Source organism: Labeo rohita, chromosome 11, assembly GCF_022985175.1.
Source record: "Labeo rohita strain BAU-BD-2019 chromosome 11, IGBB_LRoh.1.0, whole genome shotgun sequence".
NCBI classification, from domain to species: domain Eukaryota; kingdom Metazoa; phylum Chordata; class Actinopteri; order Cypriniformes; family Cyprinidae; genus Labeo; species Labeo rohita.
Window position 1 is genome coordinate 19,773,588 of NC_066879.1, and position 12,958 is coordinate 19,786,545.

The following is a 12,958-nucleotide window of genomic DNA, read 5'->3' on the forward strand; positions in this document are numbered from 1 at the left end:
ATGTTTCAGTTTACCTACATTTCATACAGGTGTCCCACAGATAGGACTATATTTCCTTTCATTTACTGTGTGCAAGTTCTTTCTCTTCATTTTTGCAACAGCGTCCTCGTGTGGTGGATATGCAATAGAAGCTGCAACATTTTTAAAACGTAACTTTTCATAATGCTTGTTGACACTAAATGTGTGTATTTGACAGAATAACAGCTGTTTTCTGATTCAAGTGACATGGAAAAAGTTTACTGACTAAGGATTTTAACTTTAAATGAGCGGATTTTGCGCTGTCGCGTATCAATGCCATATAAGTCTCTATTTAATAGAAGTGAGTAAAGCTGACGTCAGAGGAAGTGTGTAGCTCATTTTAATTGTGAACTGTAGCCTGTCCACTCTGTTTCGCCCCTTTCACTAGTGTTCCGTATTAACGCAAAACGACCACAAGAGGGCTCATAATGGGCTTTTACCATTAAGTTCAGCATATTTCACAATACAAAGAAAAGTGTTTTCAGATAATTGATTTTTAATATATACATTTGTAAATTATTATGCATTAAATGTATGTGAATTTTTAGAAGTATTTGCTTAACATTTATTTTGTGTATTTTACTAGTCTAAAACTAAAGTCAAGTGTAAATAACTATAACTGAGTGTGTTATAAAATATATAGTAGTCAACATTTGAAGTGGATCAAAACCTTTCATCAAAGTTGTCCTAAAACCAAAACAACACCCGTTCTTGCCTTAGGGCAAGATATGTATATATATATATATATATATATATATATATATATATATATATATACATACATATATATATATATATATAATCCAAAGTGTACTTTGTACAGTAATACTGATAGTTGATAGAACTTAATATTTCTTTTGTTTATTATTTGATGAATGATATTTTAAATATGTGTAATTTAACAACAATTTAAAACGGAAAATAATATTTCATATTATATTATGTTATATTATATTATATTATATTATATTATATTATATTATATCGTGCCCAAATTAAGTTTGAAAGCTCTGCACAGCTGTGGAGCTGATCCATGTAAAAGTCAGAAGTCCAATCAGAAGTCCGTATAGAAGTCAGAAGCCAATCAGAGGTTCAGCCGAGTAGCACGTGACCGTACCCGGAAGAAGCGAGCAGAGTGGACCGTCAGTTTTTCAGGAAACCATCTTTGTCCCAGACAGAAGGGAAAAAAGTGTAAAAGCAACAGATCCGAGGGGCGTCTTATCTTGTAGAATAAAACCTGAATCGTCTCTCAGGATAAGCTGTGCTGAAGGGGATGCTGGGGGTGGCAGAGATGACGGGCAGGTACGATTTTTAAAACGGATTTTTATTTTTAACGAAATTTTATGGAAAAATGTTCAGCGAGAGATGCAGCAGATATCTGTATTTTTATTAATTGCTTTATTACTTTTCTTCACCTTCTTTTTTCCAACCTCTCTCTTTGTTGACTGTTAAAACGGTTAGGGTTAAATCTGTGTTTATTATTGAGCGGAAACTACTAACTGTAACGGATTTCTAGATGAGGGCGGATGCTAAGCTAATTAGCCTCCCTAGTGGAGTTTTCCTGGGAGAGACACACGCACACACACACACAAGTGTTTAGATAAGCCCTGTCATACTGTAGTTAACTACAGTACAATACGTCTTAGATAAATGCAAGCAAATAAATACATGATTATTTATTTTAAGTTTATTTGATATTTAATTTCACAGTATTTCTGGAAATTGATATCTGAAAATTGTTTCTCAGATGTTTTGTGTAGTCTGTGCTGTTGGGAGACATTCCTGAGATTCCCACAGACTGTCAGATCCTCTAGGGAAACACCGACATAATTTGCTTCCTGAGATGTTAAGCCGCTTAAAACCTACAATTATCATGTGTTAGTGAAATATACAGTACCGTTAAAACATTTAGAGTCTGTATTTTATTTATTTATTAATTTGAAAATAAAGTAATACATTTATTCTGTAAGGATGAATATGAATTAAATTGACCAAAAGTGACAGTAGAGAGATTAATAATGTTTAAGTGCTGTTCTTTTAACCCTCTATTCATCAAAAAATCATGAAGAAATATGTGACCCTGGATCACAAAACCAGTCATAAGGGTCATTTTTTCAAAATTGAGATTTATACATCATATGAAAGCTGAATATATAAGCTTTTCATTTATGTATAGTTTGTTAGGATACGACAATATTTGGCAGAGATACCACTGTTTAAAATCAGGAATCTGAGGGTGCAAAAAAATCTAAATATTGAGAAAATCGCCTTTAAAGTTCTTCAAATAATGTTCTTAACAATGTATATGACTAATCAAAAAATAGGTTTTCATACATTTACAGTAGGAATTTTACAAAATATCTTCATGGAACGTGATCTTTACTTAATTTTCTAATGATTTTTGCCATAAAAGAAAAATCAATAATTTTGACCCATACAATGTATTTTTGGCTATTGCTACAAATAAAACCCCAGCGACTTAAGCCTGGTTTTGTGGTCCAGAGTCACATATGTGCATAAAGCTGAACTGTTTAGAGCATTGATAACAATAAGAAATGTTTCTTGAATGGCTAATCATATTAGAATGATTTCTGAAGGATCATGTGACACTTAAGACTGGAGAAATGATGCTGAAAATTACATTTGGAATGAAAAGTTGAGTTAACAATATAATAATAAACATTCTAAGAAATTGAAATAGTTTTGTATATGGTTTGTTGAGGTTTTCAGACTTCTATCCCACTGTACATTCTTTCTAAATGGATGCTGGATAAGCTGGGAGTGTGTTACATACATAAGCAAGCCTTCAACACACAAACACACACAGATGGCACAGCTCCCACTTCCTCACACAGCAGTGTGAGACCTCCACTGTTGCTCTGTGAGCTCTTGCATATGATAAGAACTGACGTGCAACAATCTCCATCTCTGTAACACACAAATGATCTATTTATAGATCTACAGTGTGTTATTACACAAGCAGATCTTCTCTGCTCAGCTTAACCTCACCATATTAGGGAACACAGCCTTAGAAACATGTCTGCTTTAACGCCATGACAGTGGTGAAGGGAATGAGAAGTTGTAAAGACGCCCCGTCCCCTAATAGCCACATCACCTGTAATGTCATAGAGGAGAAATGGCTGTGCAGGGAATCACTGAGTCATTTGAGATCACATCTAGCAGGGTAACCACAGGCCACGCCAGGCTAATTCTGTTTGTGTGATGTAAACATTGATTGCAGTCTTTCCCGGTCTCACCTAAATGGAGTAACTTTATATCCTGCAAAGTGCTAGACGGGCTACGTGGGATTTTTGAGTAGAGGAACATCAACTTGAATTGCTTTCAAGAGCAGGATGGCAAAAATACTGTGAGATATTGATATTGATGCAGTTTAATAATGTTAAATTAGACCCATGCACAACTGAGGTGATTCAGTTTGAATATATTTTAGAATCTAATTTATTCCTGAATTTTCAGCATCATTATGTTCAGTGTCACATGATCTTTCAGAAATCATTTTGATATGCTGATTTTCTGTTTAAAAAACATTTATTGTTATCATCAATGTTGAAAACAGTTGTGTTGCTTAATATTTCTGTGGAAACCATGATGCCTTGGTTTTTATAGAAGCCCATATCTCGCAATTCTGACTTTAGAACACACAGTTGTGATATAAACTGAGAAAATATCAGTATTTTTTTCCCCTTCAGAACTGGTCTTTATAACTTCATAACAATTGTGAGTTTATATCTCAATTCTGAGAAAAAGGTTTATACAAACATGCAATTCTAAAAAAAAGGCCAAATTGTGAGATATAAATTGGCAATTTGCTTTAAAAAGTCAGAATTGCGAGATACAAACATGCAATTCTAAGAAAAATGTCAGAATTGTGAGTTTATATCCCACAACTTTGGCCTTATATCTTGCAATTCTGACTTTGTCAAGCTCGCAAACTCGCAATTGCAGGTTTATATCAAGCAATTCTGAGAAAAAAAGCAAGAATTTATTAGAATTAAACTGGCAGTTTGCTTTAAAAAGTCAGAATTGCAAGTTTATATCCCACAATTCTGACTTTATAACTTGCAATTGTGAGATTTTGCAAAAAGTCCAAATTGCGAGTTATTAAATAGCTTTAAAAAAAGTCATAATTGCAAAATATGAACTTGGAAGTTTATATCAATCGATTCTGAGAAAAAAAGTCCAAACTGCGAGATATAAAATTGCAGTTTGCTTAAAAACAGTCAGAATTGCGAGATACAAACATGCAATTGTTAGAGTAAAGTACCTTAAGGGGCTTCCATAGTTTTTACGATGAATAGAAAGTTCAAAAGGACTATTTTTTAGCTTCTCTTTTGATCAGTTTAATGCATTCCTGCTAAATAAACGTACTACTTTCTTTAAAAACATTTTTAAAAATCATACTGACCCAAACTGTAGATAAACCAAAGCTGACTTGTAATGCTGTTTTAGATCTCATGGTCACTATTCTTCATTTCTCCTGGCATTGATCTGTTTCTAACAGCAACATGGCCAATGCCCTGGCAAACGCCTCATGCGAACGGTGTAAAAGCGGATTTGCCCCAGCAGAGAAGATCGTCAACAGCAACGGCGAGCTGTATCACGAACAGTGCTTCGTCTGCGCCCAGTGTTTCCAGCAGTTTCCTGAAGGGCTCTTTTACGAGGTACTTGCATCAAACCTGTCATGTCGCATTTAATCTTGAAGCTCAGCAGTTGAAAGTGTGATACTGTTTCTTTGGTTCTATTTTTAGCAAATTATAGGAAGACCCTAAGATCCACGCAGTTAAAAAACATGACTTATAATAGTGAAAACTCAGATAATGTAATCATTTATGAGTTCTGGAAGTCGCAGTGTGTTTTGTCTGCATGTTGCAATTGTCTGCATTTGATTGACTTTGAGATGTATTCCCATCGGAGCTGATGTTATGTTTGATTTTTCTCCCTTCTGTCCATAGTTTGAGGGAAGGAAATACTGTGAGCATGATTTCCAGATGTTGTTTGCTCCCTGTTGTCACCAGTGTGGTAAGAGACGCACATGCACAAACACTGAAACAGGTGATGCTATTGACTGTGCTAATGGTGAATTGTGTCCCTCATATTCCCACAGGGGAGTTTATAATTGGGCGTGTGATTAAGGCCATGAATAACAGCTGGCACCCTGACTGTTTCTGCTGTGATATCTGCCAAGCCGTGCTCGCCGATGTTGGATTTGTCAAGAACGCCGGCCGGTGAGTTTACAGCCAGTGAGGGGTGACCGTGAACATGTGACTGACAGACTGAATACGTTCAGTTGGTCTATGATCAGCTTTCATTAATGGACTACCTTTGTTCTCACATGCAATTCTGATTCCGAAAAACACTTTTTAAATCCTGCCAACCAGAATCATACATTTGAGATGTTCTTTAGCTCTGCTGGTAGCATGTGGGACCAAAATAATAACTGTTAATATGAACAAACAAGATATGAATCACCATCTGAGCGCTTTTTTTTTTTTTCAGCCATCTCTGCCGTCCGTGTCATAACCGCGAGAAAGCTCGAGGCCTCGGGAAGTACATCTGTCAGAAGTGTCACGCCATCATTGAGGAACAACCCCTCATTTTCAAAAACGACCCTTACCATCCCGACCACTTCAACTGCAGTAACTGCGGGTCAGTGTGGCACTAAGTGATTCCATCTGCTGTGTCCATTTACTGAAAGTGATATGAATTTGAGGTTGCGTGTTTTACAGTAAGGAGCTGACTGCCGACGCTCGCGAGCTGAAAGGAGAGCTTTACTGCCTACCCTGCCATGATAAGATGGGAGTGCCGATCTGTGGCGCCTGCAGGCGTCCTATCGAGGGCCGTGTGGTCAACGCCATGGGCAAACAGTGGCATGTGGAGGTCTGTGTGTTTTTATTTTTTTATTTACTAATTTTTTTTGTTATATAATGTTCAAAATGGTTACAAAATTAAAGTACTGTTCACACACTGTGCACTATAATATTTTTTTGAATATATATATGCTATTCTACAGAATTGGTGCAAACTACTGTCCCACAACCAAAAGACACATTTAAAAAGTATTTAAATCTTAGATGTTTACTAAGATCCTTCTATTATCTATTGAAACCAGCAATAATATTTAAAATATTAGTAAGCTTAATATATATAAAATTATAATTTATTGGGTACTTTTAATTGGGAAGTGGCTGTCCCATAAAAACAGTATATTTATAATGCAGATGTAAGAAAAATCTTAATAGGTCAATATAACCAATCCAATTAAATTATTATTACTGTTTCGGTAGTAATACATTGGGGAAAGGACAAATATTCCAAAACTTTCTGAAAATACAATATGAGAATTAACTGCACAATTACTAGAAATGTGTAACTTTTGTTATTATATTATTTGCATACATACAATTTGTTTTCAAGACATATGAACCAATTCTGTAGAATGGCCCATATATAGAGACTAGGTGATATAAACAACAAAAAAAAACCTGTGCATGTTTATTGATCAGAATAGCCACTTTGGCAAGGTTTCAACATGAACAGAATCAGTTATGTCTTAAGTGTATGAAAGCATGGGATATCAGTCCTGTGTTTGAGACCTTGCAGTCTAATATACCTGTCACGCTCTAATATGTTTGTAATATTAATCAAACAATAATATAGTATGAAAAGAGAAGCACTCACTGCTCACAGCTGGATAACTTTAGTACCATGAATAAGCCCTCTGGAGTCAAACAGCATCGGATCAGTGTATTATTGTGTATTATATAATAATCATACAGTGAAAACTATGCCAGGTAATTTTGTTTATTAGTAAGATTTCAGTTTCTGGATGTTTACTTAGATACTTCAGTAACTAGGCAGCACATTTATTTCTTTGTGTTTGTTTTATTTGCTCCATTGCTTGCAATTTGTTCTTTATTTTATTAATGACTGCTTTCTTGAATAATTACTTGAACAATGAAAACACTTAAACAGAGAAAAATGAAGGTTTCATGCTGTTGTCATATTAAATTTCATAATTTAGTGATATTTAATTATTTAAAGGGGTGTTTTTTTTTTTTAAAGAATACCTTATTATTGTTTGCTGTGCTACTCGAGTGGTTGGAATTGTATTTAATCATTACTAATTAAAACAATATTATACCTATCCCTTTTCTGTGCTGTGAGCATTAGGTGAGACTCTGATATCTCTGATGATATCGCTTTTAAAGAATTTTTTATTTTTTACAATACGGATGCATTAAATCAATCAAAAGTGACAGTGAACGCATTTATAATTTATAAAAGATTTCTATTTCAAATACATACTGTTCTTTAGAACTTTGTTCAAAGCTTAAAAGCATCCTGGAAAAAAATATAACTAATAAAGCAGTACAACTGTTATAGCATATTAGAATGATTTCTGAAGGATCATGTGACACTGAAGACTGAAGTAATTCTGCGTTCACGCCATATCGTAATTACTGTAATTTCGAGATGACAGCATGTGATGTTCTACTCGGAGCTGTTCATGTCCTCAGACTCAGAATTATGCATTTCTATGGCAACACTATCAATGCCTAAACGGAGCCTACGTTAGTCAGGTGGTACAGCGGTCATGTGGTACAAGTCGTAGCTCTCAGAAGACACAGTTTACAAGTTGTTATTACGAGTTCTATGAGTACGTGAATCTCGTAATTACGGGAATTACGATATGGCGTGAACACACACATATATATATATATATATAATATATATATATATAGTGTGTGTGTGTGTATATATATATATATATATATATATATATATATATAGTATAAAACATATTTTAAATTGTACTTATATTTCACAATATTACTTTTTTCCTGTATTTCAAATAAATGCAGTCTTGGTGAGCATGAGAGACCTCTTTCAAAAACATTTTTAAAATATCTTACCGACTCCAAACTTTTGAATAGCAGTGTATATTTGAATGCCATGCTCAAATCTTGCTCTTTTGTGTGTCTCTACAGCATTTTGTCTGTGCCAAGTGCGAGAAGCCTTTCCTGGGACACCGTCATTACGAGAGAAAGGGACTTGCTTACTGCGAGACTCACTACAACCAGGTAACACATGTCTGATCTTCTTTATCAAAGCTCTTTTTGATCACAGAATGCATTGTGGATAATACAACTTTTAGCTTTTTATGTGAGACTAAAGCATCTGTTTTGTCTGTTGTGCAGCTCTTTGGTGACGTTTGTTATCATTGCAACCGCGTGATCGAAGGAGATGGTAATCGCTGTTTACTTAAACATAATCTTGACATTTAGTTCCCAACCTTTAAAGCTTCAGCATGCAAATAATAATAAAAAACAATGCTTTGATGTGCAATTGTTATGGCTATGGGGAACTGAGTTGTTTTATGTTTTCTCGCAGTGGTGTCGGCTCTGAACAAGGCTTGGTGTGTGAACTGCTTCTCGTGCTCGACCTGTAACACCAAGCTCACCCTCAAGTAAGTGATTTTACACACGTTCTCATCCTATATCACAATCTGTCCCCCTTTCCCTTTTTCTGTTAGCGACTGTTCAGTAGCTGTGTTTAAATTTGTGCAGAAGTGTCTTTAAATTGGGTCTCTCGGCTGCTGTGATGTTCTTTTTTTGGATCATTACTAACCTTTCTCTCCAGCTAACTCTTTTATTCTCTACTTCTGTCCCATTTGATTCTCTCCTTCACTCTCGAAATGCTACCACATTCTATTTCTCTTCCTCTCTCCTGCTTCAAACCCATTCCTCTTCCAATTTTCCCTCCTTTTCGCTTGTTTCTCCACTTTCCTCCCTCATTGTCCCTGACGGTGGCCCTGCAGGGACAGGTTTGTGGAAGTGGACCTGAAGCCTGTGTGTAAACACTGTTACGAACGCCTGCCGGAAGAGCTGAAGCGGCGTTTGGCAAAACGCGAACGCGACTCTCGCGAACGGCGAAAGAAAGTCATCGCCGTCTGTCTGTAACCCTTTTCTCTCTTTTTCCTTCTTCACGCTCATCTGCTTCACTCGTTCATTAGCGTTGGTTAGTGCCTTCAGCCTCACCATTTTTCCCCCGTATTTTCAGCTACTCTGTATTTTTTTTTTTTTTTTTTTTAATTATTGTCGGATATTTTATTATGCATGCTCATTTTCCTGTTTTTCATTAATGTTTTCCTTAAATATAGAGTGTAAATGTACCTTTAACATCATCTAATGCTCAATTAATCTTAAAAACATGCTATTAATTTAATAACACTGTATATTTATATAACAATATAAATTTTTCATTTTTTCCATTATAGTGTTGTGATGCTAAACTTCAAGTGAAGCAGTTTTTCTAATTGTTAATTTAGTTATTAAAATATGGAAATTAAATAAATTAAAAGCCTTTTATCAGTTAGCAGCCATAACGTCATAATAATTGTGCTTATTTTAATAATCAGTGCATCTCTATTTTCCAGTGTTTATTTTTCGGTTCAACATGATCATATTCTTAATGTTTTATTGATGTTTTTGTCCCCACATTTTTGGTTACTCATAGACCCAGTGCATGACATTGCCTTCAAAAATGTTATTAAAAGTAAACGCCTATAATAAACATGAATGTATGTAACTGCTAAAACCTTGTATTACAGTATTTAATATTTTGAATAATTTTTATTTATTTATTTTTTTATTTATTTTGTTAGTTAATTTTAATTTGTGCTTGTCATATTTTGAGTAATTTGGATTTTTTTTTTTTTAATTTTAGTTGAGTTTAGTGATTTTATTTTATGTCATTTTTATTCTGCGTGTATGTGTGATTTCAAAATATTATAGAATATCTTGTGCAAGTCATATTTTGAATAATTTGGCTTTTTTTTGGCTAATTTTATTTAGAATTTTAGTTAAAAATGTAACAGAATTTTATTGCGCTTGTCATTTTTATTTTTTTATATTATATAATATATAATATTTTGAATAATTTTAATTAAGTTTAGTAATTACATTTTGTGCTTGTCATTTATATTTTTTATATTATATAATATATAATATTTTGAATAATTTTAGTTAAATTTAGTAATTATATTTTGTGCTTGTCATTTTTGTTCTTTATATACTTATATTTGGAATGAGATGCATACTTGTAGACTACGTTTCTGGCCTGAATGTTTTAAAATTCACCCTCCTAAAAGCAAAACTTGTGTTTTAGGAACAAGTTTGTGGAGTTCGACATGAAGCCGGTGTGTAAGAAATGTTACGAGAAGTTTCCTCTGGAGCTGAAGAAAAGACTTAAGAAGCTGGCGGAGACCCTGGGCCGCAAGTAGATCTCCTCGCCCACAGGGGGAGCCAAAGGATGGTCAAGTATTACATCTATGGTGCTTAAAGAATAAACAGAGACCAAACTAAATCTGGACCGCATATTATCTCGGATTAGTCGTCATTTGTGTCTTACTTTGTTTTCGTACTTAAACTTTAAATTTGTTTTTCCATGACAGTTCGTAGTCAGTGGATTTTCTTTGGTCTCACACCAACAGATGTTCCTGTCTTAACACACTGCAACCAAAACCAAACAAATGCTTTTATATTGTTTATCGAGATATATGTACTTGCATGTTTATAAAGATAATGCTAGTTGTATTCACACTGTTCAGAATGATTATTCAGCACATTTTTGAATTCTGTTGCTTCATATGCAATGCCACAGAGCTTATTCTCAAGGCTGAACCCCTTTCTGTGTCTGACCCAAGGACCAGCTTTGATGTATTGATCTGAGAGTTGCATTTGATATTTAATGTATGCTCAAGCCTCACATTTTTCTGTCAGACAGGGGATCAAAAGTTAATGCATGATGTAATGAGCCTGGAGGAACACGACAAGCTCTAAACCAAACTCTTCGCTCGACTGAAAGTGCTCAGGCTGTGTAATCTCCTTCCCAGTTTAAATTATCTTGCTTTATTAAAGCCTTCACTGTGTTCTCGAAATATGCAATAAATTAGACCACTTATAGTTCCTTCTGAGAGGTTTATGAACTGTGTTGACTGTCTTGTGTCATAACATCCTCGTCTTTTTCATTTTGATTTAAGTTTATTTTTATGACATGCCTGCCTTATTTTTTTTTTTGGAGAAAAATGCCTTTGATAGTCTCCATATATAATGAACTTGTGCCTTGTGTATTGTTATTTACATTGACAGTAATTACTTACGGTTTATGTAACAGTTGACTAAACATAAACGATTTGACTGTCCTTTGATTTTATAATCTGTTTCAAGTACGAAAGTCTTTTTTAATGCCTTCACTACATTTCTGCTTACATTAATTCACATAATTATATTTTGTGTTTGATTATGCATTAAGCTACTTGCAGTTTTTTTTATTTTTACAGTCAGACATTTCATTTTAATTAACAGTAATTTTTAAAGCCATAGCAAAACTGCTTTATGATTTCATCACGGTCTGCGTTCACTGAATGATGCATTTTTGGCAAAATATGTATTAATGTGCTTGCTGGCAGCTTTTAAAGATAAATCTCACTATGTTCTGTATGAAATATCAAAATATATTAATAAAGTATGCACTATTTCTGATGTCTCACGTTTTCTTTGTAATAGAGTTTTGTGATAACTTTAAGTCCGTATTAAAGTTATTATATGCTAGTGTACTCTTAAAAATATGCAGATATTATATAAAATACATATATACATAAATACAGTTACATTGTATGCATAGTTGTATTATAAATATGTATTTACAGTCAAGAATCTATCCACCTTATTTTCCCTGTTTGTACATTTTATGGGTCTGGCTTCCAGTCTCATGCATGTCCAGCTATTTTTAGCTGTACAAAACTCGTTTTGCTGCTTTATATTGCAAATTGGTGTGTCTTACTATGTTATTTTAATGTACTATCTTAATTATGAACACATTGGTTTGTAGTGCAAACAGTTTTACCGTTTACTGCACGTTATTCTCGTTATTTCCCTAAAGCGGCCAGTGAACCGGAAGTCTCGCCCACAGGGTTAGTTCCTATGCAAAAACGCAAAGTTAAAATTTTAATGGGGGCAATCACTATAAAGTGCCATTAAAGTCTATATGACTCGAATGCACTATTCTAAGTTATCTAAACTGCATGAAATAAGGGTACAAACGACATGAGAGGAGTAACTGATGACTAAATAGTTAGTTTGAGATGACGTTTCTTTCGGAATACGTCACCAGATGGCGCTGCTACACTGGACCAAAATCTTCCAGCTGAAAGTCTTAAGGAAAAGTTGCATTTCGTTTGTAAGAAACCATCAATCCTACTGTAACCTCTTCAGTACTCTGTCTCTTCGCTCTATAGTTTCCCTTCAGAATTACACTGAGTTGAAGTGCAACATGGTTCAATTGTTTCATTCAAAAGATTTGGAGAAAAGAAAAGAGATGCAACGCATATTAAGCGCTCTGAGGTGGATTGAATTGAATAAACAACTGCTCGATATCACTGAACCGATAAACAGACTCGGCGTCTTACCCACTAAAGCTCTGCTTCTAAATACAAATGGAACAATACCTCTGATTCCATTATTGTGGCTCAATAGCAGAAGTGAGAACAGTAGAAAAATATTATCTGGGTGTCGCCTCGCCTCTGTCATCATTTACAATGGCAGTAATTTACATTCAGCCGCGCTAATTTCTGTGCTCTCGAGGGCTGCAGCAATTCGTCATTTCCCTGCGAGCATCTCTTCCTCTGTGGAGTCTTTTCAAACGAAACGAGAGAAGGAAATGACAACGAACAATGAGACACATTCAGAAAGTTCTCAAAGAGAGCAATTGAAGAGGGAGGATTTGACTAGTTAGTTTCCTCAGAGATAATCTTCAACAATACATGACGTCACAGCACGGCTGTAACCTCCGCAAACATTGTACTCCTCAGTATTTAGTTTGAATTGTTATATATATATATATATATATATATATATAT

The 12,958-nt window shown here is 34.6% G+C and overlaps 1 protein-coding gene across 2 annotated transcripts; it reads left to right on the top strand.

The window, feature by feature from the left end:
* The first annotated feature begins 1,166 nt into the window (after nt 1-1,166).
* On the top strand, nt 1,167-11,582 carry lims1 (LIM and senescent cell antigen-like domains 1). Of its 2 annotated transcripts, none has more exons than XM_051123104.1 (10): nt 1,167-1,320; nt 4,541-4,700; nt 4,992-5,058; nt 5,144-5,264; nt 5,536-5,685; nt 5,766-5,916; nt 8,028-8,120; nt 8,238-8,286; nt 8,431-8,506; nt 10,207-11,582. In XM_051123104.1, the coding sequence occupies exons 1-10, from the start codon at nt 1,292-1,294 to the stop codon at nt 10,319-10,321; spliced, it is 1,011 nt and encodes a 336-aa protein (XP_050979061.1). In that variant the 5' UTR covers nt 1,167-1,291; the 3' UTR covers nt 10,322-11,582. The 2 variants fall into 2 exon arrangements, with proteins under 2 accessions (XP_050979061.1, XP_050979063.1); XM_051123106.1 differs by lacking the exon at nt 10,207-11,582 and adding an exon at nt 8,858-8,999.
* The last annotated feature ends 1,376 nt before the right edge of the window (nt 11,583-12,958 follow it).

Coding starts and splice junctions, on each gene's coding strand:
- lims1 (XM_051123106.1), top strand. CDS start 1,292: ATGCTGGGGGTGGCAGAGATGACGGGCAG. Junction 1,321..4,540: donor GTGGCAGAGATGACGGGCAG/GTACGATTTTTA, acceptor TGTTTCTAACAG/CAACATGGCCAATGCCCTGG. Junction 8,507..8,857: donor AACACCAAGCTCACCCTCAA/GTAAGTGATTTT, acceptor GTGGCCCTGCAG/GGACAGGTTTGTGGAAGTGG.